A 27,348-nucleotide genomic window follows, 5' to 3' on the forward strand; every position below is an offset into this window, starting at 1 on the left:
ATAGGCTAGCTGCTTCAATGCAGTACTCTAAGTTGTGACTTATTATTACTCCCAAGTCTTACTGTTACAAGTTTGCGTTCGGAGACTATCCCACCACTAGCATTCAGAATATAGATTAGTTTAGTAGACAGTTGCATGAGAAGAGTTAAGAATTTGAAAAGCTATCAAGATATAAACAGTGTCGACACCACATTTGTAAAATACTATCCCTAGTGAAGTTACCATTTTGAAGTTATGATAAAAGATACGCTACGAAAACTTAGGGTTGATTCCATGAGATTCCGATTACGTAGGCGTTTACTCTGGCAACGTGAGTGAAGCTCCTTGTGGTAAGAGGTATTTTTTCCTATGACCAGAAAGCAACATCAGCTATCGTGAAGTCCTACTGTCGAGACTGGGTCCAATGGGTTTCATTTGTTACAAGCACGTATCATGGTAACAGTTACAGTTGGTAGTGGTTGTTTGGACTGAAAGTAACTTGGACGATAATAATGACAAGATGAAAAATATTGTGGCACGATTAACTGTACTGATTCGAATATTTAACAGCAAAACGCCCCACTATATAACAAAATTATCACGAACCGATTAAGAGTATGCTATGTTTAGTTATATAAGCAAGTTTTGCCATTTCATGCACTTCAAGCGATGATGCAAATCTAAGTCGATAAAACGAAGCTGCTTAGAAAACGGAACTAAGTGAGGTGAAAATTTAAAGGTTATCAACAGCATAATGGTAAAATAAACATTTACAACATATTCACAACAAGTTGATTCTGAAACGGTTTACTGAACACTAGAATGAATGCGCAATTAAAGGAAATCGGGTTGCATTTGAATAGAATTGCGATACATGTTTGCGTCAATCACCTGAATTATTTTAACATACATGACCCTACATAAACGAATGTCTAAAAAGAGTACATTGAAACTTATTGTTAAAGTATGAATATGGTATTAGTTAAGTTGCCGAAAGCTTTCAGGGGACGGATGAAGGTTCAATCAAAAACAACAAATCTACAAATCTCACCAGAACGAATTATTGCAATTTTCTAGCGAAAGTCGGGTATAACCAAAATATTTTGATTACCGAAACGGGAATTTGCCATACCGTTCGTCAGGTACATCAGATAGAAGAAATCTGGTATACGAAAGATTTAAAATAACAACATAGTTTAGAACTCTGAAGTAAGGCTACATCTACAACAAGTTATGGATGTTTTTTTTATTTAAAAAAAGGCTCAAATTAAATGAAACTAATATGAATTGAATGAGATCTTTAGGAGGTATCATAAACTTGATAAGTTTATTTGGTAGTTACTGAAAATACAAATAAAGGGTACACAAATCGCAGTAAAAAAAGGAGTGTCATTACAAATAAGATCAATTTTTAAAAAACAAGCTCAGAGAATAATATACAAGTAAATTATATAAAAGGATTTCTCATTCTGTAAGATAAGAAATATTGACTATAATAAAATAAACCAACTATATACAATCTATGATTTGACAAATGAATTTACTACCCATTACACATAGTTGGCGCATTATAGTACATATAACTCAAAAACAAATTTACAGGAAAAAAGTAAATTTCTCGACACTGTTGAACAGAATTCACATAGATGAAATGAAACTACTATTACTACCAAAAAATATGTTACAAAATCGAAAGATAACTGTTAATTAAGCCCAAAACTACATATAGTATGAGGTGCTGTAGCCCTTACAAATATGATGTTAATACGTGAACAATGAAAGTATCTTCGGAAGCAAGACAAAGTGTATACCATTAAATTTTAGAATATTTAATACAAATCATTTTCCTGGATCATAAAAAATTATTTCATTCACATCTTTAAAAAAATTCATTAACATAATACATACTCAATATACATAATAAATGAAATTTCAAACGAATAATAATGTGGTGTTAGACTACACATGTTCATAAACTGAGGTAGAAATGAAATAGGATATCTGAAACCGGGAAATTACAAATAGACAAGTAAACACGTTAACAGACTACTAAAGTAGAAATAGTTCTGATTTACGTGTTTCCTTTGTATTTGTGATAGGTACACCACGAAAATTACTGGAAGTACGTTGTTCTATCTCCAAAACTTGCAAAGTGCGTCAACTGAAGCTAGTTTTTCCCAGGACTGCGTCTAAGCAAACAACTTCAGAGACACATGTGACAGGCTGATATTCAGTAGATTTGTTCATTTCGATTTGGCTCCAATGTTTATCAGTGGGAGATGGCAATAGATGAAGAAACAGTAGATCTTTGATTATCTGAAGCATTTGGACTGAAAATCGATGGACATGACGTAGGAAAATTTGAGAAGGTATGTGATGAGACAGAATGACTGACAGAAGTTTGAATACTACCTGAACGGTGGGGAAAAACTGATGATTTGGTTATCATGAACTGTTAATCGGATAATAGTTACTTTTACTTCTGCAAGCAAAAATGAGGAACACAGAATAATGGAAGTATGTTCAGTAAAAAAATGAGTTGGAGTGGATTTGACATTATTTTTCTATAGAGTTACTTTGAGAACAAATACCGACCTTATATTCGTTAGGAAAAGTGACGTGTTTTGAGTGAGAAATTCTCAAATGAAAAAATGAGTGGTTGTTCTAAAAAATGCGTGTTGATTTCATTACAGATTCGAATATACAAGCACAGCAGATACTAGGAGCAATTTTCATATGCATCGTACTGTCAGTAATTCGCTGATAGCGCAGTGACATGTTTAGATCGAGAAATGAAGGTTGGTCAGGAAAATCATTCATTCTTATGGCTCATCCAGTTAGATAAAAACCTTATATTGAAACTAACACGAAAAACACAGTAGGTCTTTCGATAGATATTTATATAAGACCAAACAAGCCAGATAGAAGTATATAGATTTCAATTACTCAGATGACTTTACAGATCTACAGTTGGACAATGGACTCTGTTTTATAATCTATTACATGCTCAAAAGATAATAATACTACGCAATTGTGCAAATTAAGAGTTGAAAGATGGTCTAAGCTCCCACTCCCTGGATAACAGACAAATGACCTACTAAAATATCCTGAAAAACGAAAAGGCAGTTCATCAATCCTAAACTATTTTCCCATTTGAAGTAGCAGGTCCAGTGGTAAAGCTTTATCTAACTGAAAACTTTCGGAATATTAAATAATGGATTCCCTGCAAATATCACCTAGAATAAATCCAGCGCATTTTCGGAGTAGCTGTTTGTATTCCCTTATCATATATTGAGTACTGAAGTAGGGAAATATTGTTGTTTCCTAAGCGAATTCCTTAACTATACAGAAACTTAACTGAATTTTAATCAGTCAGCTACAACGTAGGACCAGGCACATATGTGCATCGGTCCAGGTTGCCATACCGCATCAGCACAACAAGATGAACACCGGATTCATAGCAGTGGTTAGGTCAAAGGTAGTAATATGTAAGAGAAAGATTGCATATAGAGATATGGTACAAGAAGAAAGAATTGGTTCGTACAAAGAAAGATATGAAGCGATTTTAATCTCTTAGTTTAAGGGAAGACAGGGAGTGTATAACACCGACGCCATTGTGACCGATTCTGAGCCATGTCACCAAGAGTCTCCAACCATTGGTTACGAAAGTCACGCGGACCCCAACCAAGTAGTCTGCATCTACCAACATGGCTCAGACTAGAAGTTAGTGACTTCAAGCACTGATGCCACGTTTTGGTTTGACCGCCCCTAACTTTCTTCCAACCATCTCCAATACCGGATAGCATTGCACGTCGTGGTAGTCGGTGTTCAGGCATACGTAACACGTGGCTCAACCATCTCAGTCGATGAAGATTCATAACCTCATCAACTGATTTACCATCATTCCCTAATACCCTGCGTCTAACCTCACTATTACTTACCCGGTGATCCCAGCCGATGCCAGCAATATTTCTAAGGCATCTGTGGTCAAATACTAATAGCTTACGAGTGTCTTCTACTCTTAATGGCCATGTTTCGCTGCCGTAAATTAAAACAGAACGGACTGCCGCGCAGTATACTCGTCCTTTTATTGATAGACGGATATCTCGCCTACGCCATAGGTGATGTAAGTTGGCAAAAGCCAATCGAGCTTTTCGAATCCGTGCTGAGATTTCGTCCGATACCAACCCATTAGGGCTGATCAGACTTCCAAGATAAGTGAAGTTGTCAACGCGTTCGACTACTTCACTCCCTATCCTTAGTTCAGGTGTTAACGCAGACCAGTCCTGAAGCAACAACTTGCATTTCGAGGGAGAGAAGCGCATTCCAAACATTCTGGCAATGTTGCTCAGTGCTACCAGAAGACTCTGCATTTTGTCAGCGTCTTCACCAAACAGGACTATGTCATCTGCGTATTCTAAGTCGATAAGTGGACCTCCTGGATGGAGATCAATACCCGAGAACTCAGTCGACGAGAAAGTTATTTCCATCAGTAGATCTATGATGAAGTTAAACAAAAATGGGGAAAGTGGACAGCCTTGACGGACACCACTTGAGGTTGCAAAAGTAGATGACAGTTCGCCATAAGCTCTGACTCGACTAGTAGTGTTCGAGTAAAGAGCTTTTACAAGGTTTATGTACTTCTGGGGTACGCCTTTCAATGACAGACACTGCCACAGAATCTCGCGGTCTACCGAGTCAAATGCTGCTTTTAAGTCGAGAAAGACCACTATTGTCGGACGCCGATAAGTATGCCTGTGTTCTAGAATCTGACGAATGGTGAATATGTGGTCGATGCAGCCACGACCAGGTCTAAAGCCAGCTTGGTTCTCTCGTGTTTGCAGTTCACGAGTCTTAGTTAGGCGTCTGATAATTATCGAGGCTAGTATTTTAGATATTATATTAGTTAAACTAATCCCTCTGTGGTTGTCACAGGATGATTTTGACCCTTTCTTATATATTGGGACGATAAGTGATTGTGACCAGTTAGATGGAATAACGTCTTACTCCCAGATCTTAGCTAAAATATTAGTCAACCTAATCGCTAAAATTGGACCACCATCCTTAAAGACCTCTGGAGCCAATCCAACTGGACCAGCTGCCCTTCCTCGTTTCAGATTAACTATAGCCTTTTGAACTTCAGCAAGAGTTGGGGGACCTACTTCAATGTTCCATTCACACTGTCTGGGAATGGAGGATAGTTGTAGAGTAGCTGAAGGCCAGCTGAACTGTTCTCTGAAATGTTCCGCCCATCGTTCTAAACGCCTGGACTGGGAGCAGATGAGAGTATCGTCTTTTTCCGATATAATCTCACTTACACTTGACTTACTAATTCCAGTTTCTTTTATTAGTCTGTAAAGCTGTCTTGTGTTCCCTATAGTCGCCGCCTTTTCCATCTCTTTTGCTTTCGTTGCCTACCACTGCTCACGGTCGTTTCTTAGACTTTTTCTTAACCTAGATCTGATTTGTTGTCGTTCTTCATCATGTTCAGAACCTGATGGGACGAGTTTACGAGAATCCATCAGTGTGATAGACTTTGAAAAAATCCACTGGTTCTTTGAAACTCTGTGGTTTAAGTCGCTAATATATGTCACTGCTGCTTCCACAGCTGCTTGTATTTCATTCCAAGCAACATCTGGGTCAGCCTCGTCTTCAGAACTACCTAATCGTGACCTCAGTTGTTCGTGGAACCTACTTTTGGTTTCCTCGCTACTCAGTTCGGTTGTAATGGGTCTTTTTACTGTGGCTTTTTTGCGTCCAGTGAGGCGCAAGCAGATGCGTGCCCGTATTAGGGCGTGGTCGGAGTCCAAGCAGGTACTCCAGAATGAGCGACAATCTTCTACCGACCCTCTCCAACGATGACTGATGGCAATATGGTCTATTTGAGTCCATCGTTGATTTGGTGTAGGGGGTCGCCATGTTAGACGATGTCTCTCCTTATGCTTAAAATTTGTGTTTGCTAAAAATAAACGATTGTCTGAGCACAGTTGCAGCAGACGGCCACCATTATCTGTTCGCTGTGCCGGAATGCTAAAACATCCACCTAAATGACTTTCTGTTTGGTTTTAGCTACCTATCTGAGCATTAAAGTCACCCCCTACGAGTACTATGTCTGAGCGTTTAGCTTTCTGCAGAAGTTCGGACAGCTTTCTGTAAAATTCATCTTTCACTTTATCTGAGCTGCAGTCAGTGGGAGCGTAGGCAGAAACGACAAAAAGGCAACGACGTGTGTCCCTATCCTTCCGAGTTCTTACGGAGCCGTTTAGCCGAACAGCATATAGACGACTGTTGACGGGGATCCATTCTAGCAGTGCTTGTTCCGCCCTCATGCTTAGTGCTATGCTTACACCTGCCAGCCCACGAGAACTGGCCATCGGGTCACCAGATACACTGAGGGTGTATCTCGTTGGCTCTCCGTTTTGCCGAGGTGAGGTCAAGTGAATGACCACACTGGAATCCTGTATGCGTGTTTCGGAGACACAGCATACATCAATGGAAAGAGACTCTAGGGTTTTAGCCAAGGAAGTCTGCTAACCGATTTGACATAGAGTGCGTACGTTGAAAGCTCCAATGTGTAGTTTGGAGCGAGGTTTCAGTAGACCTGGGACAGAGTTTTGAGCACTAGAATCGTTGGCTATGGTGACACTTGAGGAGGAAGCCGAAGGAGGAAGTTTAGGGTTGAAAGTCGATGTAGGAGGAATAATAGGAATTGAAGAGGAAGGTTGATTATGAATACAGTGGTCTCGAGTGCTGTTAGAGGTATGAGGGCGGTTATCACTTCCCGGTTGCCCACACCGTGGAAGGGTTCTTCTGGAGGTACCTGAAAAGGAAATTGGATTAGAGGCGGTCTCAGTGACCTGAGAGCGTGACCGCAGTGCCCAAGGGACAACTGCTTGAGGCCGGTCGCGCACGGCCTTTTCGTGGGAGGTTTTTGACGTGTTAGCTCCGCTCTTCAAAGGGCCTTACCGCCGGAGACGGAAATCCGTGAGGTAAGGTGAGTTGTGACATTTTTAGGGTCGACCTTTTCTAACCCCACCCCTCCTTGTGGGAAGGCAGCATCGCTGTCATGCTGGTTGTCTGAAGGAAACACCTTACTGCTGTCACACCTCTGTACAGTCAGCAGTACGACTTCGCCCTCAGACCTTGAGTTGCTGCTTTTGGTCTTACCGTTCTCCAATCGACCTGCCTGGCATGGTAGAACCTACAGGAACATATGTTCCAGCCAATATAGCACGGTTGGGTCATCACGATAAGCAAGCCCGACCACCGCGTCAAGGTAGCAGCTTCGGTCGGGAACTTAATTTTAATATATATATATCGTCTAAAGAACAAGGATAACAATTGCTAGTGTTCAAAAGATGAACTTCAACAGCCATAAAATGTAGTGCTGAAAAAGCCCACTCCTAAATAAACAACTTGGACGGTTATGATACAGATTTATTCAATTTCTTGGATCCTGAATACAATGAAAACCGTAAGTTTCCCAATTACCTTGGAAATATTATTCGCTACTTTTATGATAAACTAATGGGACAATTTGTACAGTAAATTGCATATAGGAAAACAATGATCGAAAACACCTAAAAAGCTGATAGACAGTAAAAATGCCCGAACTGACCGTAAAAAAAAGGTTGATATCGTGTGCTCTACAGTTAAGTAATATATATGAAAACAATAAACCTACTGGTTTTTACATCATGAGTATCCATGGCAACCATATTATACTCAATGAAAACACAATACCAATTTTATTATTACCTGTGGAGATTTGTAAGTAATCTCAAATTTATCTAACAGGATATATTCAAACAGTGATTTGAAATGATGAGTTCTTCAAAGATTATCCACTAGTGTTAAAGCAGAATGGAATACGGACAGATGAGCAGTTAGTGATATATATTATATTTTTGTTAACGATAAGGTCAGAAAAATTACCAAAAAACCGAAAGATTCAACGACCTAATTTCCTTCAGGAACTGAATTGAATGAATATGAAAGTTTTCGCAATGAACTGTGGCATAGATATAAAAAAGTGTGAAGAGAAGCTAAGGCTTTCCTTTATTTTCTATCACTAATATCTTCATTCGGTTTATTTATTTAATTGAACACAAAAATTAATACAAGAGGGACGAAACACATATGAACCACACAAGTCATTTGATTTGTATATGGGCTGTGATACTGTCCAGGAGAGAACTACGGTAGCCGGTGACCAATAATTAGTTCACACACCATTTGTTCCCTCAGAATCCTGGAACCCACGTGCACCTTTGGTTTGAAAGCAGGGTTTCCCAACTCCCCTAGGTAGACCCTTCATGTCCACCAACCCGGTTAAAGTGCCGGACATTCGCTTTTCATCCTCTCAATTTCGTAAACAACACCTCGCCGCGAGAAGGCAGTGAGTAGGAAATTCTTGGCAGTGGTCGTACACGCGTGGCCATGTGACAGCATTTCGCGAGGGAGAGCGGACTCTCCCCACCCTAGGATGTACTAGGGCATTTGAGGACCTTCATTCATTTAATCAACACACTATTTATCATATTTTATAATATATACATCCCACTATCTATAGCGTAGCACGTTTTTCAATGCAATAATAATTTTTTTTTTCATGATTTTCAACAATAAATGTGCAGACACTAAAACAGTCGAAAATGTAGAATGACTGCAGGATTAAATCAGAACATATTGATTTCTACTACCTTAAATACTTCTATGAATCCAAAATTCTGAATGAAAAGTGTTGAGTAAATAATATAATAGAACAGTAACCAAAAAGTATTGCATGCAGAATGATTAGACAAATATACTTACCAAGATAGAAACGCTAAATTGTTATCCCGTTGAACATTTTGAAAATCCTCACATTCATACACGATTTCTCCTTGAGAAGTTCTAGTTTTTGATTCATCCTGGGGATAGCTTATAGGTGTAACGAAAGATTGATTTAGCGAATCTTGAACATGACGATAATCGGTTGGATTTTTTGGCAAAACTAATTCCATGTGCTCATCCCCTACACTAGTTTGTTTGCTAAATATTTTTCTGATTGGACTTGGTTTACCATGTCTTGTTTTAGAGTAATTTTTTAACCTTCTTTCCTCAAATGAGATAGTTGATTTAGGACTAAAAGAATCAAACTTCTGCCAATTAGGGAATCTCAGAACTTCACTGGTAAGATGTGGTTGATCTTCAGCGGTGGAACGATCGCCAGAACTGTGTTCTGAACTACGAAACGTATGACCGCATGAAGAAGAACTAGTACCTCGGCGAATACCTTGGTACCGACAGGCCGTCGTCGAACCGTCAGCAGTCTTATGACGACGTCGACCTAAGTTTTGCAAAGGGGCTTCTGATAAAAATGATAGAAATGCAGATGTACTAAGATTCTCTGAAAACGAATCTGCTGAATGATGACCTAATGGAGACTTTCCGGAACCACCCAAGCTACCTGTCGCACTGAGAACACCTCGGATACTAGAACTTATTGGATAACCATGAATGCCATCAGAGGTAGTATTACAAGTAAGTGGGTTGCTTGGAGATGGATCACCAGAAGCAAGAGTATTTCTCGACATGATACATGCACCAGCACCAGGTTGAAACTAAACAAGATAGAAAAGAGAATGAAGAAGTAAGCTTCATAATATCTCCCTATGCAATAAGAGAAAAACAGAGAAAACACTTCCCATCATACAAGGTATCATAAGAATCAGTCACATTCGAAAAAACATATTACAAAATAAAGGACAGGTATGAAAGTACTTCGGTGAACAAGCTACAAAAACAAAAAAACCAGTGTATCATCAAGGTTGCAGTATGGAGTAAAAACTCAAAAAGACGGGCAGAAATGAGAATCACTTGGATAACTTATACTATATATATATATATATATATATATATATATATATATATATATAAATATAATTCAGAGGATACTTATATTCATGCCTTCCTGACTAATTATTAAAACATCTTGTTACATTCGATTAATCTGAGTGTTTATGGCAAACTCCTAGAATATAAGGACGAAACTGAATTTTAACAAGTCTTTACGTACCTCCATTAATTTAGGAAAATTCATGTGTAATTGACAACACTGAAAGTGCAATGAACTTGTTTCACGAATAACTCATTCACCAAACATTAGAATATGAAGCACAATCGGTGTGACAGCTATCAATACTATACGGTTGACCAAACTAAAGTAGGTGCAAAGGGGTTACAGCGTAAGACTTGGAGACTGAATATCTTATTCATTAGCCCAACGCTTTTACTAAGAGTAGAATATACAATTAACTGCAAAGAATTAATAATACATTAATCAAAATCAATTAGCGTTTTCTACTAAGGAAAATTTAAAAATTCATGTAGCTACATAATTACGAACGCTTTTGAACCATTTTCGTTTAAAAAGGATCATAACTAAGCTACTCACAAAGATCAAGATTATATTAGCGCTCGTATTTGAACATAATCATCGTCAGACTGCTCGTAGGGAAGATCTAGTCAATGATCAAGATACAAAAGTAAAACTGAGCATGAAAATAATGACTTTTTATTGTGTGAATCCTGAAAATAACATCCGGAAGTAACTTACACGAAGGGCGTCAATAGTACTATTTGGTTTCGGTGGTTCATTTGTAAGAAACGGGCGGACACAATCGGGATTTTTTCGCAAAATAGCTATAATATGATCAAGTGAAGCCGGACGATGTTGCCATTGGTGCTGACAACATTGATATATTAATCGAGAGCTGAAAAAATAGCAAGACGACCAAAAACAGGTGTAACATATAGTACATTAGTAGATAAATAGCACAGCTTACGAGACAAAAAATCATACCTAATCAAATAATAAGGAACTTACATAGTAGTGTTTCTTGCTGCTAAAGGCAAAAATTCGATTATGCTAAAATCTTTACGCTTTACACGCTCCACAACTTCAACATCACCTAAACCATCATACGGAAACACTCCAAAAGTTATAATTTCATATAAAACAATTCCATATGACCAAATATCAGAATGAACACTAAATACACCAAACTGGACAGCTTCAGGAGACATCCAACGGATAGGGAGTTCACCTATAAAAATTGATAACCAAAAGTTGAAAGCAATAGAAACAAATGTAACACTAACACTGCAGTATGAGCCTATAAAACGTGCTGTCAGCATACTACACTATCTTCTAGCTTAGAACATCAGCGTCAGAATATAAGTTTCACATTGTACTTACATCAATTAAAAAAGTAATACCACCTATTTGATTAAAGATATGAAAAATCCGTTTCTAAAATATGTTTCACACAGTGATATATGCATATAACAGTTGTATTTAGAAATGTTGATAAAATAACATAAATTATTTACGAAATACATGTATGTACACTTTTGTTTAGACCAAACTGAAGTGTGTGTTCCCCTACACGACTGCCTAAGATAAACTACGTCGGTTGAGGTTCCGACGAGCACACTAGTATTTGAGGAATGTTTCATTTAACAGTAAAACAACAGCTCTTTAGGAAAACAGGTCTCAAAGTAAAATGAACGAATGTTTTTGAATGCATTATATGATGGTCGTTTGCAAAGAAACAATAAACCCGAACCGATTGTAAAGAACTAAAGCTTTTAGAAATACAAACACAGTATTAATCGAGCATACGCAGTAAAAATATTTCATTTAGTTTGACAGCAAAAAACACTTATGACACACAAATTGTACATGAATATTTTTAGGAGAATGAAAAATAATATATAAACAAACGAAGAGTTATTCCAATACTTACAGTTACGAGTAAAACGATAATAACCTTCGTTCTCACTACTATTCATTTCACGAGTAAGACCAAAATCTCCAATTTTTACAACCCCATCAGAACCAACAAGACAGTTACGACAGGCAATGTCACGATGGATCAAATTTTTCCTGTGTAAGTAAGCCAAACCTTCAGCAATATCGATCGCCATACCCGTCAGTGTAGCTGGACAAACACCGTCATGATCAGGCACTCTAAAATAAGGTGGATGATTTATGGTAACAACTAACTTATTAGAAGACAAGCGGTAGAATCCATTTAAGATATTCAACATAAATATAAACTCACACTGTCAGTGAACATGCTAGTTAATAATTAGTCTAGCTAATCAGGAATTTGCAACATATCATGTAGCATCCCGTGCTACTGTTCTATATGAATGTGCTTGTTGTTCTTGTTGTAATCGACTACAATTTTGCCCTTTTGTACTAATTGTAGTTAGTTACATTTTGGAAAAAAATTATAATTGTTGGCTACATACATAGTTACCTATTTTCACTATAGCCCTGATAAGACTCTTTATGCCACAGTAGAGAGAATTATTCGAGAAATTTATCTGTAGGTACCTAATTCCAAAAATGAGGAAGGCCTAACAATGACGGTAGAAAAGGCTGAAACAGAAGGAAACATGAGACACATATAGATGTTACTGCACCAACAGTCAAAGAAATCAACATGATCATCAGCAAGATCAAGAGTGAGAAGGCAGCAAGACCAGACAACGTACAAGCTGAAGAACCAAAGTCAGACATACGAATGACTGCAAAGATGCTCTACCACATTCGCTTTAGAAATGTTTGAGAATGCCATGCACAAACAGACTGGAAAGACACCTCATCAAGTAACTAAAGAAAAGCCATATCAAAAAGTATGGGAGATTGTTATAACTTGTGGCCTGAATGTCCTACCAATTTATGACGTAATGATACCACCAATTAGAGAACAGTGAATTATCGATCGGATAAATGACGCCTAGAACCCGTATGAGAAGTCTAGGGTACTTATCAGTCTTGCTTCCTGCCTAGCCCAGCCAGTTAAGTCCAGAACACCAATCTGTCTCTGCACTACAGGGATTATATACCAATCAAACAGCACATAGACTGTATCAAAGCTTCCTCAATGCGCGATTGTTTCGTGCAACAACATCGTAACATAAAATAGGAAATAACATTCGTAAAAGATTTGGTCACATGTGGCTGCGAATGTGGGCGGAAGTGATTAATAGACAGGGCATAATCCAAGAATGGTAAATGGTATAATCAGTCAGTCAGTAACAACGTAGAACTTCGTACGTACGTACGTACATCGGTTCGAGTTGCCACACCACATTAGCACAGAGATGCAGTGGTCGATTCAAATCCCGCAGTGGCAGAGGTAATGAGAGTATAAGCAGTAATCACGAAGATTAATGTTTGGATATGTTACTTAAAGAGTATAATACAGTGAAATAAATCTGGGAAGAGAAAAAAAAGAGACAAGGAGGAATAAGGAGATCAAAATTTGGGAGAACACAAAGAATGTATGCACCTGCGCCATTGCAAACGATTTCGAGCCATCTCATTCAGGGTCTCTAACTATCGGTTGCTATCATCTCGCGGTCCCCAACCAGGTAGTCTACACCTACCAACATGACTCAGTCCACTTGTCAGTGACTTCATGAACTTGTGCCATGTTTTGTTGTGGCCGCCCCTAGCTTTCTTCCAACCTACTCCTATAACACTGAGCATCGCACGTCGAGGCAGTCGGTCGTTGGACATACGTAACACGTGTCCCAGCCATCTCAACTGATGAAGATTCACTACTTCATTAATTGATTTGCCATCCTTACCTAGTACCCGTTTCCTAACAACTGTATTGCTTACTCGGTGGTCCCAGGATATACGCGCAATATATCGAAGACACCTATGATCGAATACTAGTAACCTACGAATATCCTCTACTCTTACCGGCCATGTTTCACTGCCATAAAGTAGGACGGAACGGACTGCTGCGCAGTAAACTCGTCCTTTGGTTGATAGACGGATATCTCGCCTACGCCATAAATGATGCACGTAGGTAAAAGCTAGTCGAGCCTTCTGTATCCGTGCTGAGATTTCGTCACACACCAGACCACAAGGGCTAGTGAGACTCCCAAGATAAGTGAAGCGGTCGACACGCTCAACTACTTCACTCCCTACCATTAGTTCGGGTGTCAATGCAACCCAATCCTCAAGCAGTATTTTGCATTTCGAGGGAGAGAATCGCATGCCGAATATGCTTGCATTGTTGCTTAGAGTGGTCAGAAGACTGCATTTTGTCAGCACCTTCACCAAATAAAACTGTCATCAGCATATTCTAGGTCAAAAAGTGAATTTCCCGATAAAAGTTCAACTCCTGGAAATTTAGATGAGGAAAGTGTTATCTCTAAAAGTACGTCGACGACAAAACCAACCAAGAATAGAGAGAGTGGACAGCCCTGACGAACACCACTTGACGTAATCAATTCTGATGACAGTTATCCATAAGCTCTCACTCTGCGCTGCAGTCAGTGGGAGAGTATTCAGAGACGACGAAGAGGCAACGGCGAGTGTCCATATCTTTCTGAGTTCTTACTGTTCCGTTTAGTCGGACGGAGCAGAAACGACTATCTACTGGGATCCAGTCTAAGAGATCTAGTTCTGTTCTAGGACTCAATGCTATACCTACACCAGCGAGGCCACGGGAAGCAGAATCAAGGCTTCCAGATACACAAAGCATGAAGCGAGATGACCCTTTATTTTGATATGGTGAGGTCAAATGAATGACGCTACTCGGATCCTGTATGCGCGTTTCGGAGACGCAGCCCACATTTATGGCGCGAGATCCTAATGTCCTAGCTAAGGAAGCCTGCTGTTTTATTTGGCACAGTGTTTGGACGTCAAATGCTCCTACATGTAGTTTAGAGAGTGGTTTCAGGATACCAGGAGTAACGTTCCGCGTACTCAAATCGTTTGTCCTAGCGGTGCGAGGTGATAAAGAGACGTGAGGAGGATTAGTCATGGAGATAAGAGAGTTATTAGTAGGTGTAGGAAGGATTTGATTGTGACCAACTTGGTCTAGAGTACTTTTACGGGTATGAGGGTTGATGTCACTTCATGGCTGTCCACACCATGGAAGGGTATTTCTTGAGGAACCTGAAAGGGAAGTCGGATTAGTGTTGGCCTTAACGATCTGGGAATGTGACTGCAGAGCCCAAGGAACAACTGCTTGAGGACGGCCGCGCACGGCCTTTTCGTGGGAAGGTTTCAACGTGTTAGCTCTGTTTTTCAAAAGGCCTTACCACTGGAGACAGAAATCCGTGAGGTATGGTGACTAATATAGCATCTAAAATATTAGCCTGAATAATTATCGGACGCCTAACAAAGATCCGTAAACTGCAAACCCGAGAAAATCAGGCTGACTTCAGACCTGGTCGTGGCCGCATCGACTACATATTCACCATTCGTCAGAACACAGGAATGCTTATCGGCAACCGACAATGATAGTATTTCTTGACCTAAAAGCAGCATTCGCCGCTGTAGACCGAGATTTTTTGTGGCAGTGTTCGTCATTGAAACGTGTACCTCCGGAGTACACAGACCATGTGAGGGTTCTTTACCTGAACACTACCAGTCAAATGATAACTTATGGCGAACTGTCATCTGATTTCACAACTCCAAGTGGTGTCCGGTAAGGCTGTCTACTATCTTAATTTTTCTTCAACTTCATCATAGACACTGCTAGAAATAACGTCCTAGACGTCTGAATTGTTGAACATTGATCTTGGTCCGTTACTCGCCTAACCCGTCCAGCTGAGTCCAGAATGCCAATAACAGCCTCCACTATGCGAATCATTTATTTCAAACATACTGGGTTTATATACCAAACAAACAAACCGCAATGCAGCATAAAATAGGAAATAACATTCATATACAATAAAGCCAAAAAGTGGCTGTGAATGTGAGAGGCAGTAGTCAATAAACTGAACATAGCTTAAGAACAGTAAATCGTACAATAATAATATATAGGTCGAAATAAAGCTTATAACAAGGGGAATATAGATATACATAATCTAGTTACTGAATATTTACACCATAAGAATATATTAGTAATATTAGTCCATTAATAGGTTTCAGACGTTACTAGTAATGTAACCTTAACTAGGATATAACACAATGGACTCTATGTAAAAAGCGAGAGAGATTGATAATTACCTCTTGAAGTGATAACAGAGTAGTAGTGAACATTACATCTGATGTAATAACTAAAATATACCTGATAAATGTTATTCAGGCTGATTTGCTGACAACATACGTGTCGTACTAAGAAAACGGAATTAAGTTGACGGATTAAGTGCAGGTTTAACAGGATCTGAAACAATTAGTCCCTTTCATAAAGCTTAACAGACCAGTGAAAAGCATTATTGATCTGAAAAATAAGGTGCATTCACTCCATACATTTCGAACAATCTGGAAATAAGTACACTTATCGAGGCATTTTGAAATGGAAAACAATGAAATTTAATTGATCTCCAGTCGACCTGAATGACAACCACAGAGGAAAAAGCTTGACTAATATGGTGTCTAAAATATTAGCTTCAATAATACTTCGACGCATAACTAAAGCTCGTGAAGAGCAGACTAGAGAAAATCAGGCTGGTTTTCAATCTGGACGTGGTTGTATAGACCAGATATGCACACTACGTCAGGTTCTAGAACACAGACACACATTCAGACGCCCCACAATCGAAGTATTTCTCGACCATAAGCCAGTATTCGAGGTTCAATAGCAGTGTTTATAACTGAAAGGAGTACCAAAGAAGTACATTAACCTTATAAAGGCTCTCTACTCGAACACAACTGGTAGAGTGAGAGCTTATGGATAACTGTCATCAGAATTGATTACGTCAAGTGGTGTTCGTCAGGGCTGTCCACTCTCTCTATTCTTGGTTGGTTTTGTCGTCGACGTACTTTTAGAGATAACACTTTCCTCATCTAAATTTCCAGGAGTTGAACTTTTATCGGGAAATTCACTTTTTGACCTAGAATATGCTGATGACAGTTTTATTTGGTGAAGGTGCTGACAAAATGCAGTCTTCTGACCACTCTAAGCAACAATGCAAGCATATTCGGCATGCGATTCTCTCCCTCGAAATGCAAAATACTGCTTGAGGATTGGGTTGCATTGACACCCGAACTAATGGTAGGGAGTGAAGTAGTTGAGCGTGTCGACCGCTTCACTTATCTTGGGAGTCTCACTAGCCCTTGTGGTCTGGTGTGTGACGAAATCTCAGCACGGATACAGAAGGCTCGACTAGCTTTTACCTACGTGCATCATTTATGGCGTAGGCGAGATATCCGTCTATCAACCAAAGGACGAGTTTACTGCGCAGCAGTTCTTTCAGTTCTACATTATGGCACTGAAACATGGCCAGTAAGAGTAGAGAACATCCGTAGGTGACTAGTATTCGAGCATTGCTCGAATCTTGAGACTAGATAAGGATGGCAGATCAACTGAATTAGTGAAACTCCATCTGTTGATATAATTGGGAGATAGCAACGGATGGTTATAGACACTGAATGACATGGCTCAAAATCGTTTGCAATGGTGCAAGTGCATCCACCCTTTATGTTCTCCCAAATTCTAATCTTCTGAATTCTTAATGTCCCTTTTTTTCTTTCGAAATTTTATTCACTGCATTATACTCCTTGAATAACACCCTGAAACCCTAATCTTTTCTATTACTGTTTATAGTTTCACTAACTCCACCACAATGGAAGTTCAGAGCTAAAAATCGATGTAGGAGGGATAATAGAAATGAAAGAGGAAGACTGACTACGAATACACTGAACTTGTATGCTGTTAGATGTATGAGGACGGTTATCACTCCCCGGTTGCCCACACTGTGGATGGGTTTTTCTAGAGGTACGTGAAAAGGAAATTAGGAAAGAAGTGGTCTTAGGGACTTGGGAGTGTGACATTAGGGCCTAACGGACAACTTCTTGAGGTCGGTCACATACGACATTTTGTGAGATTTCGTGTTATTTTTTTTTATTTATTTAAACTTAAATATTGGTACAAAAGAGGGACCGAATACATATGCGCCACACAAGTCATTTGATTTGTATATGGGCTGTGATACTGCACGGGTGCCCAGACCGAGGTAGATGGTTTTCTCAAAGGGCCACACCCCGAACCTTTGAGCTAAGGGTCTCATTCACAAGGCAGTGGAACAACATCAGTAGAGGCAGTATCATGGTAGCCGGTGACCAATAATTAGTTCACACACCATTTGTTCCCTCAGAATCCTGGAACCCACGTGCACCTTTGGTTTGAAAGCAGGGTTTCCCAACTCCCCTAGGTAGACCCTTCATGTCCACCAACCCGGTTAAAGTGCCGGACATTCGCTTTTCATCCTCTCAATTTCGTAAACAACACCTCGCCGCGAGAAGGCAGTGAGTAGGAAATCCTTGGCAGTGGTCGTACACGCGTGGCCATGTGACAGCATTTCGCGAGGGAGAGCGGACTCTCCCCACCCTAGGATGTACTAGGGCTTTTGAGGGCAGGACCTTGAGGAACGACTGTTCCAGCCAATACAGCCCGATTGGTTTATCACGATAGGCAAGCCCGACCACCACGTCAAGGTATCAGTGAAGTAGTAGTACCAATATATTACCCGACAGATGGAATACAGTGGATAGGGAATAGAGGCATACTTTGGGAACGAATATGTTCGTATAGTTAGCATACCTTTCAGTAGGTATAAAATCAACAACTGTCATCAAAAGTGAAAAGTTTACAGTGCTGTTAAACGTACTGTTGAGCTAAAACACGCCGAGATAGAAGATACGTCTTCAGATCACCATTTAGCATAAATTCCATGATTAAATAAAGATGATTTTCCTTCGGATACAAACAGATACCAACTAAACGTACAACATTTCGATGGTCTAGACTTCTCATAAGTTTTGCTTCCGAAAGGAAATCTGTTTTACCTTCGTATGTAGCTTTGTTACCAATCACTTTAACAGCTACTGCTTCCCAACGCCCATTGCGTTTCGCTTCACCGCCATACACCATACCGAATGCTCCTTGACCAACACGACGATTCAAAACTATGTCGGCAGGTGGAACCTGACCGTAACAAGAAACACGGAACTAGACTTATTATAGTTACAAAGTTAAGTGAAAAGTAACTGATTAGGACAAAAAAGAAAACTTTGAATATCTAACCTCGTTTTAAAGATTTATAGATATTTACTAAATCATGACATCTCTTCTATTTTTATTCACTTATAAAAGACTATCACTGGGGAACTTACGTGACACAAAGTTGTGCGAATCTTACTCCTATCATTCATGACAAAAGGAACAACTGAGTAATCAACAGTTGGGATAAATTCAGGCATAGATTGGAAGAATGAGATGTAACTGAGAATTAAGAACTATTATACATTTCAATACTCTGTGACACGAGTAGTAATTATGTATTTTAACAATCTGGAAATAGTTCACATGAAAATTTAATTTTTGAGCAACCTGCTCATTGTGAATATTACACGTTGTTGTACCGCTATGTAACATAACTTGCTAAAAAAAATACCCCAGAAAACGCAGTCGCGAATCGATATAAATATTCAAACCTATGTGATAGGACGGAAGAGTTTTATCTGAAGCATTTTGAATCGTTTGGGAAGAATACTTTGAGGATGTTTCTGTGGTTTTAATATTCTCTATATGTTTTCTTAAACCGAAGCAGTTTAGATAAATGGATAAAGATAAAAATCTTAATTCTTACTTCTGAACAAAAACTATTTAGAAAAATGTGTAGTATGTATGACCGACTGCATACTAAAAGTTATCAAATCACAATTACACAGGTGCTTGGTATTTACCTTCAGTGATGAGTTTTAACATGAACAAACGGTAGCTAGGATCAAGATAGTAGTACACTAAATGACAAAATGATTCACTAGTGACGTGTACTTACATCAATATCTTTTAGTTCATTACAAAGGTTTTCATATGGTTGACGAATTCTTAATTGTGTTTTCTTTAGTTTGCGTCGATAGTAAACAATAAACAGGATTAAACATAATACTGTTACAGAGAGCACAATCGAAATAGTAGCGATCACAGTAGAACCAGTACAATTCACACCGAAAATTCTGCTTACGAATCCAAACACACAGTCATCGTCATGTTCTGATCCATCATCAGGTGGTCCATCGTTATTACCCCAATTCACATCGTTAATCCAGCGTTCCCCCATTAGTTGGGCAAAACGCTCAGAAGCCGCTAAGTTAGTCAGATCAGCTGCATCCATTAAAGAACTCAAAGGCATAGAATTATCGTCGCTTATAAACTCTTGGTCTAAACTCCATAATACAATGGGAACAGTGATATTGATTTGATGTTGTTTAAGAAGCCAAAAATCAGCAACACGCTCATTTAAATTATTAAAACGTAATTGAGAAGCTGATTTAATTTCATCTTTGCGGTATACATAGTGGAAACCCGTGTCCAATGAAATAACTGGATTTGTAAAAGAATCATCCATAATGAATCTTGACGAAATAGTATATCTAAAGTCTGTTTCAAAAACTAACTCTCGATATGCCTCCGCAACTGACATTGATTCAAAAACGGAAATAGCACTTGGATTTTGATGTAATAAGTGAATAAGTGCTGCAGCTAGAACAATAACAGATTCATATGTATGTATTGCGTAATCATGAGAAGAATGAACGTACTCAACGTCTTCACTCTTCGTATTAAAAACTGAACGTTGTAACTCGGAATCTGAAGGTGAATCGTCATAGTTATTTGTAAAATGACCATTAAATAAGGGATGCTTGAATTTACGAATCCGCAAATCTTGTGCATACTGAGTTGAATACCGACGGAATCGTCGACCAGTGCCCTGTTGCTTATGAGACGATGAGTCAAAAGCAAATAAATTCACATCGTTAAATGAAGGAGGCATAAATTTGTGAGCCAATGGTTCCATAATCAATTGATGTCCAACCGTAAAAGTCCACGAAGTTATGTTATGCATTTCTTCATGAGTACATTCTCTGGGATGCACATCAGGTGCCTGCCACCAATTGCTTGATAACCAAGGATTAAGAAACCAGACATAACCTGCATCAAAATGCATTCCTAAGTGATATGCAGCACATAATATGATGGCTGTACCTTTAGCAAAATATTCAACCATGAAGATACGACTAGTACGATCGTTCATAAGTTTCAAAGCCTAAAATAATTGGAATTAACTACTATCATTGTCAAATACGTAGTAAACGACAAAAAAATTATCATCAAAATGTTTATAGAATCAATGCCATTTTATAGTAAAACGTTCGACACCTCGGTTAGGGTCCTGGAGATAGTGCAGTTCAGTGGACTCAGACGTTATCAGACATGTTTCAGAATGAAAGTTAGTGGTGATCCTAGTGTAATTTTCCTTGACTTCCTTTATAAAAGTGAGGGCAACTTTTCTGAATTTCACTGGATAAATGAAATAGGTAACCTGTTTTGAAACTTTAAAATTTTTATTGTATGGACAAAAGCAAAACACATTTTCCAAAAACCGAATCTACTTAAATCACTTGGATTATTTATTATTAATAATAAATTTTGCTTTAAAAACTGAATGTAACACTATACTGTACTTTTCATTTCCCGAGATCATGCACTTGTTTCAGCAACTGATAACAGAATCCAATATTTGAAAAGCATAATATTATTAATTACTAACAGTAAAACTCGGTAAGTCAGCGATTCTTTCCTGAACTCAAACAAACTCTAAAGCAAAGCTCAGAAAGACCCTTGACCCTATGTCGAAGATGAAACTACTGAATTTATGAGACGATGAAATGGTTAGACAGTATTGTAAACATAGTTGACATTTCTTTTAATATCCTTGAGATGCGTCACATCGGTTTTTTTTAAAAAAAAACAGCTTATTTTTGTAATTAATCTTTCAAAAGTTAACTTTATGTATACCACTGAGTTCATGCATCCACAATAAAATAAAGAGAAAACTTGAAATTGTGGGAAACACTAGACTATATTTTCCTTTTTACTGTGAATTTGACCTTTATTAATATATTATATGGTCATTGAATTATGGATCCCAACTTTGTACAGTTCATTTTGGCCAGATTAAGTGGACAATATTATACGCTGAAATACACGAAAAGTTTACCTTAGCATAAACAAATAAAACTGTACATGGTGGGTCACATTTAAAACATATCACTTGTCTATGTACAAATTTTTTTTCAAAATTTCATCTCATCCTCTGCTCTCAGAAGTTATATTCGCACTTCATATTGTCTGAGTTTCAGGAAATTTAAAAAACAAATACTCCATCGATTAACGCAATCACTTAAGGTTATAATAGTTTTTGTTTATCGTGTGAATCTTAATGAAGGTAATTTTAATGATCCTAGCATTAGCTAAATGATTAAGGTGTTAGATTTCTAGTTACTTGGTCCCGAGTTCAAATCCCGTTTCGTCTATATAAGTTTAGGGAAACAGGTTGTACTATTAGTTCTGATGATTCGTGTGGCTCAAATACAAGTGTACTTGAAGAACGAGTTGACCTATTTATTGTATTTAATAATTTAGTGAAAAAAAAAATCACAAAATGAGATTTTAAAATCCAATGGATAAAATTTGCTTTAAGTATATCTACTATATTTCGAGGAAATGACATACTTGATGTACAGTAACGTATGTGAGTTGATTTTCCTTCATTACAAAGTCAGCAATAAGATCTATACCATTCGACTGAAAAATCAAAGGATCAAAGAAGTGATCGTCTTCACGAAACACAGCAACACGACGCCAACCCCAACTACTGAATAATCTAATCAAGATTAAGCTAAACAAAAAAGTAAAACAGTCAAATTAATTTCCTGATTATATTTCGCGATGTGTAATAAAGAAAAAAGGGAATAGAATGTAAAATACACGATAACACCTATCAGTGAAAAGAAAACAAGTTTTTAGTAGTATATATGCACAGGAAATGTACGTTAGTTAATTCTAAGTGTGAGGTGACAATGAAGTTTTATATATGTGGTTTACTGCCCTTACAAATGAAGGTACACACGAGTATGTATTGTGAGAGCTAAAATCACTCTAAACGCTAATCAAATACACAGCAGTATTGATTACAATACAGCAACTACGTACAGGTTTCTTTATGATACTGAATCACATTCAATGTCTAAAAAACTCAAAATACTACCCGAATGACCGGACCAAATTTTACCGCAACCGGCTGTGAATGGAATGTCTACTCAATAAATGTACCTTACACTAGATAAGTAATGCTGAGTAAAAAATTCTTGTCGTAGATTACAGGTTTAGACGATAAAGTTACTTGTTCAGTATTCTATGGAGGTGTTAACCGAGTTTGTGTTCGTACTTGGGTAAGAATCATATCTTAAGATGTCATATTTAATGATAAGTTTAAATTTACGTCATTGCCCTTAAAGCGTTTTATTGAGATATTTAGTAACCGTGACTAACTTTTTGGCAAAAGATTGAAAAAGATAAGAGACACCTTGTTAAATTTTTATGAATAGCGTCGATAGGCTTTTTAGTTGAACTGTGCATAAAACCTGCCTAGAGTATGTAATCAAATTTCAGTCGATATGATTTGACCAGGTGTACAAAAAGCTAGGTTGAATAACACTCACTAGAACCACATACCTCACATGTGTCATTGATGGAACAGTACGAAAAAAGTACGGATACTGATGACGTTTTGCAAAACGGACTGATTCAACGGTTGGACTAACAACAATCTGGCGACGCATGTTAGCTACCTCAACAACTGGTTCTATTGAATCCGAACACAGAGCAGCTAGTTTGTGAAAAACAAGTGATATACGGATCATTTTAATAGTTGTAAATTCAAGCAATCTAAAAGGAACTAAAGCAATCTAAGTGACAAGAAAATTTAATAATTTATGCATAAGGTAAATGGTTTCAAGAACCAGATGGTGTAAACAACCGTTTCAACAACCGGATATTTTAAATACTGATCAGACAAGTTTTAATTTCTATGGTTTGAAAATTGTTCAGGTGTCAAATCTGACATTTTACCTTGTTTTTGATCCTGCTCAAAACTGTGATTTACTTTATGTAGGGTTTCTCAGTGTGGGGTGCGTTTGAATTTTTTTGGGTTTACTTACAAAAAAATGGTTTTAGGAACATAGAGTAATGATTATTTTTACCAAAACTAATCAGAAAGAATAAATATGATAACGAACACAAATATCTATGACGTAAAAACAAAGATACGCTTAAAAAGAAGACTACCATAACCATAAATGATTTGAGACCAGTTAAAATAGTGAACGCCTGTTTATTTAAGAATGAGTTCCGACAAAACACGGTACTTCGGATAGGTGATATAATGTAATCAGTCACAACAGACCTATTTACTCTAATCTCTATTTTACCTGAACAAATTAATTTTATTTACTGAACTTTTACTGGTGCTTTATTTATTTGTAATATCTCCCGTTTTGTACTGATAGAGAATGTAGCAACTTGAACCACTATAATAGTCAGTTACACAACTTTATTGCAGCTGTTTATTTGCAACTACCACAACATTTGGAAATACCGTTCAAGCATTCTAATGCGCCTATTTTCATGAAAGACTAATGATGTCTTGTGATGTCTTGGAAACGTACAGATCATGGTGTAATTTGCAATAATAAAAAAAACTAACAAGAAGTACTTCAAAGCACAAAACAGTGTATTAATACAAGCATTATTAATTGCCGCCAAACCGATAAAAGTGAAAGGAAAAATTGAGCCATATGACAACAAATAGGTAATTAGATGTATATTTCACATAAAATTAAACAGAAAAAAAATCTACTTGCCGATCACTCCAATAATTTTCCTATTTTTTGAAGCTGTCAGTAAATCAAAGTAATCGTTTAGTACAACGTCCTGAGAACAGGTAAGATTACGAACGTCTAGCGTCAATGCATATTCAGTATTGCTAAAGTAATCAGGGTTATGATTGACAAAATTAATAGCTTGTTCAGCAACTATGAAAGATAATTGAAAAATATGGAAATGTAATGAGTAATTTGAATACCAAAGGTTCATCAAATACATTTATGACTAGGCAAGACATAAGTAATGTCATTATTAAGGAGTGATCATGAATTTGTCAATTGAAAATGTCACTGTGATGAAACGTGCATACTTTTCACCATAATCTATAGAAGAATTACCTAGAACATTTGCTTGGTGTAAGCAATGATTAGCTAACAAGTAGGATTTAAAACTATAAAGCCTAATAAGTGCGGTGATTATTCATAGTTAGAGATTCGCTGTAACTCATTAACGGAAATATAAATATGCAATAATTTTGACTGAGACTTCTCTAAAAAAAGTTAATTCTCAGAAAAAATTAATTTTTTAATTCGTAGCGGTATGGCACACTGTAACTCAAAATGTCAATCAGTTTTAAATAGTAGTGGATCATCATGTTGTTTAATAATAACCCAATTGCCATATTACCTAGAAAATGATGTATGCAATGAACTTCGTTGGAGTGCTAACACGCTGAAACCGGTTACATTATGTCAATAATCGGGATGATAATAATAACTACAAAGCTTAATACTTACATTATGAAGTAACAAGATATAATTACTTATTAAGATGTCAAATCAGTACGCTTAATCCACCACTGAGACAAAATATTACTGTTCTGGACGACCAACTTCCAAGAAAAAAATTATATAAAAGGTCCACTTTGAAGAAAGCCATTTAAGTAAGAGCAAAAGCTGGGTTTATAGTGACTGCATTTAAAATCTTTTGAATCTTGGTGGGAAATATTGGTAAAAACAATTTTAAAGTATAATATACCATCACACTGAAATGTCTGGAGAATACAAGTTTGAGATAGTCAATTTAGATGTTGAATTTAGATCACTGTAACAGTCAGTAAATTATATAAACTGTTAATAAAGGAGTTATAAATACAAACGATGAAGACGAACGCACAAAAAATGGGAATTGTCGAAACAACATTTAATATCCTTGAATGTAGCAGAAAAATGATAAGTTGATATTAATTGCTTGTTCAAATTTTAAGATGTCCCCTCTGTTGAGAAAAGCAAGCCGTACAATTATAATAAAAACGGTATTTATATTTGTATCCCAGCAATACTGTATCATCTGTACTGACTAATAGCATCTGCACTAAAAGTAATCCTACATCAAGTGTTGTATTCATATTAATTGTGTTCATTATATTTGGTAACAGAAATGTCAGGAAATAGGGAAATAATGCTAAGGAAATAGTGCAAAAAGTTGTTAAAAACCATAGCATTTGACTTGAATCATAACCAAAGATATGACTCATCTGTCTTTGCTATATTTTCTCTATTATCAAGTGACGAGATTAAAAACCACTTCCGCCGGAGTGAACTAAGTAGCACCGGAAATACATACGTACTAAATGTGGTTTACAAGCTGGTGCATAAACCTGGAAAGCATCGTTATTTTCCTCAACATTCGATTACAACGTCAAAATAAAGAACCACATGAAATTCTTGTCAACTATGTAAAACAACTACCGAATAAAAACTTCTTAGCTGAAACTTAAGTAGTCTATTCTAATTACAGTTATTTAGTTTTTGAACTGAAACTTACAAATAATAATCGGATATATTTTGTATAAAACTGGGTACATTGGTGATAATTTGTGGGTTTAAATGTATCAGCTTCACCTTCAAGGTGTGACCTGACAGTGATTTAACAAAAAAAACACGACTAGGATGGAAGAAGACTGAGTATAATGAAGAAACTCTTACCATGGTCTAAATTCGAAACTACCCATTTCCCATAGAAAGCGAAAAGTCCGGCAACCGTAAGATTTAGCTTTTTATTCCAACCTTTTGTCCACGAAGCCCAACGAGTCGGAGACAAACGAAGCCATTTGCAAGCAATATCTCTATACTGAGACTGTAGATCCTGGCCAGAGTTCGGATCTAAGTTGTTAGCCTGGAAATATTGATTAAAGGAAAAATGAAAGTATGCTTTTCAAAGTTCGCCTAGCAAAATTCAGTCTACTAAGAAAAGCACTTACTAATTTCAGTAGATCTTCATACTCCGACTGGGAAAAATGCATCCGGTCAACTAATTGATAAATGAGAGGCACAGTGCTCTTTAGTTTGGCCCATGATAATTTTGTAGCTTGCTGTGACTCAAACTGGCAAAAAGATGACTTCTTTGAATTCTGAAGGTAGGATAAGGTGCCTGAATATTGCCGACTACAGTGATAAATCTTATCAAGCGCAGTTTTTATTTCTGTTGAGTTTAAAATGCTTTTCTTCCCCAAAAAGTGTAGTCCCGAAGGTAAAGGAGGAGAGCCAAGTTCATGTGGATACCAATTAATAATTGACATGACAGAAGATGAAGAGTGTAAGTTTGGAAAGTGTGCAAACTCTTTAGATGGAATTTCTGATCCAGTGAAATAACGGATGAACTCTAACAA

General features: G+C 37.5%; 1 protein-coding gene across 2 annotated transcripts in view; it reads right to left on the minus strand.

Annotated features, from left to right (window-relative positions):
• Positions 1-1,176: 1,176 nt before the first annotated feature.
• MS3_00010352 (uncharacterized protein) overlaps positions 1,177-27,348 on the minus strand; it is a 33,954-nt gene continuing 7,782 nt past the window's right edge. Inside the window, exons 5-16 of one of the 2 annotated variants that reach the window (XM_051218716.1) lie at positions 26,941-27,341; positions 26,666-26,855; positions 24,716-24,886; positions 23,529-23,682; positions 22,527-22,692; positions 19,789-21,057; positions 18,616-18,932; positions 11,772-11,995; positions 10,850-11,069; positions 10,580-10,736; positions 8,794-9,584; positions 1,177-2,391 (exon numbers count right to left, since the gene is read on the minus strand). In XM_051218716.1, the coding sequence (XP_051071042.1) occupies positions 2,388-2,391; positions 8,794-9,584; positions 10,580-10,736; positions 10,850-11,069; positions 11,772-11,995; positions 18,616-18,932; positions 19,789-21,057; positions 22,527-22,692; positions 23,529-23,682; positions 24,716-24,886; positions 26,666-26,855; positions 26,941-27,341 (4,064 nt within the window). In that variant the 3' untranslated portion in view covers positions 1,177-2,387. Of the gene's footprint in view, positions 2,462-8,793; positions 9,585-10,579; positions 10,737-10,849; positions 11,070-11,771; positions 11,996-18,615; positions 18,933-19,788; positions 21,058-22,526; positions 22,693-23,528; positions 23,683-24,715; positions 24,887-26,665; positions 26,856-26,940; positions 27,342-27,348 lie in introns of both variants that reach the window. The other variant, XM_051218715.1, reaches the window with a different exon arrangement.

The sequence above is a fragment of the Schistosoma haematobium genome, chromosome ZW (assembly GCF_000699445.3).
Source record: "Schistosoma haematobium chromosome ZW, whole genome shotgun sequence".
NCBI lineage: Eukaryota > Metazoa > Platyhelminthes > Trematoda > Strigeidida > Schistosomatidae > Schistosoma > Schistosoma haematobium.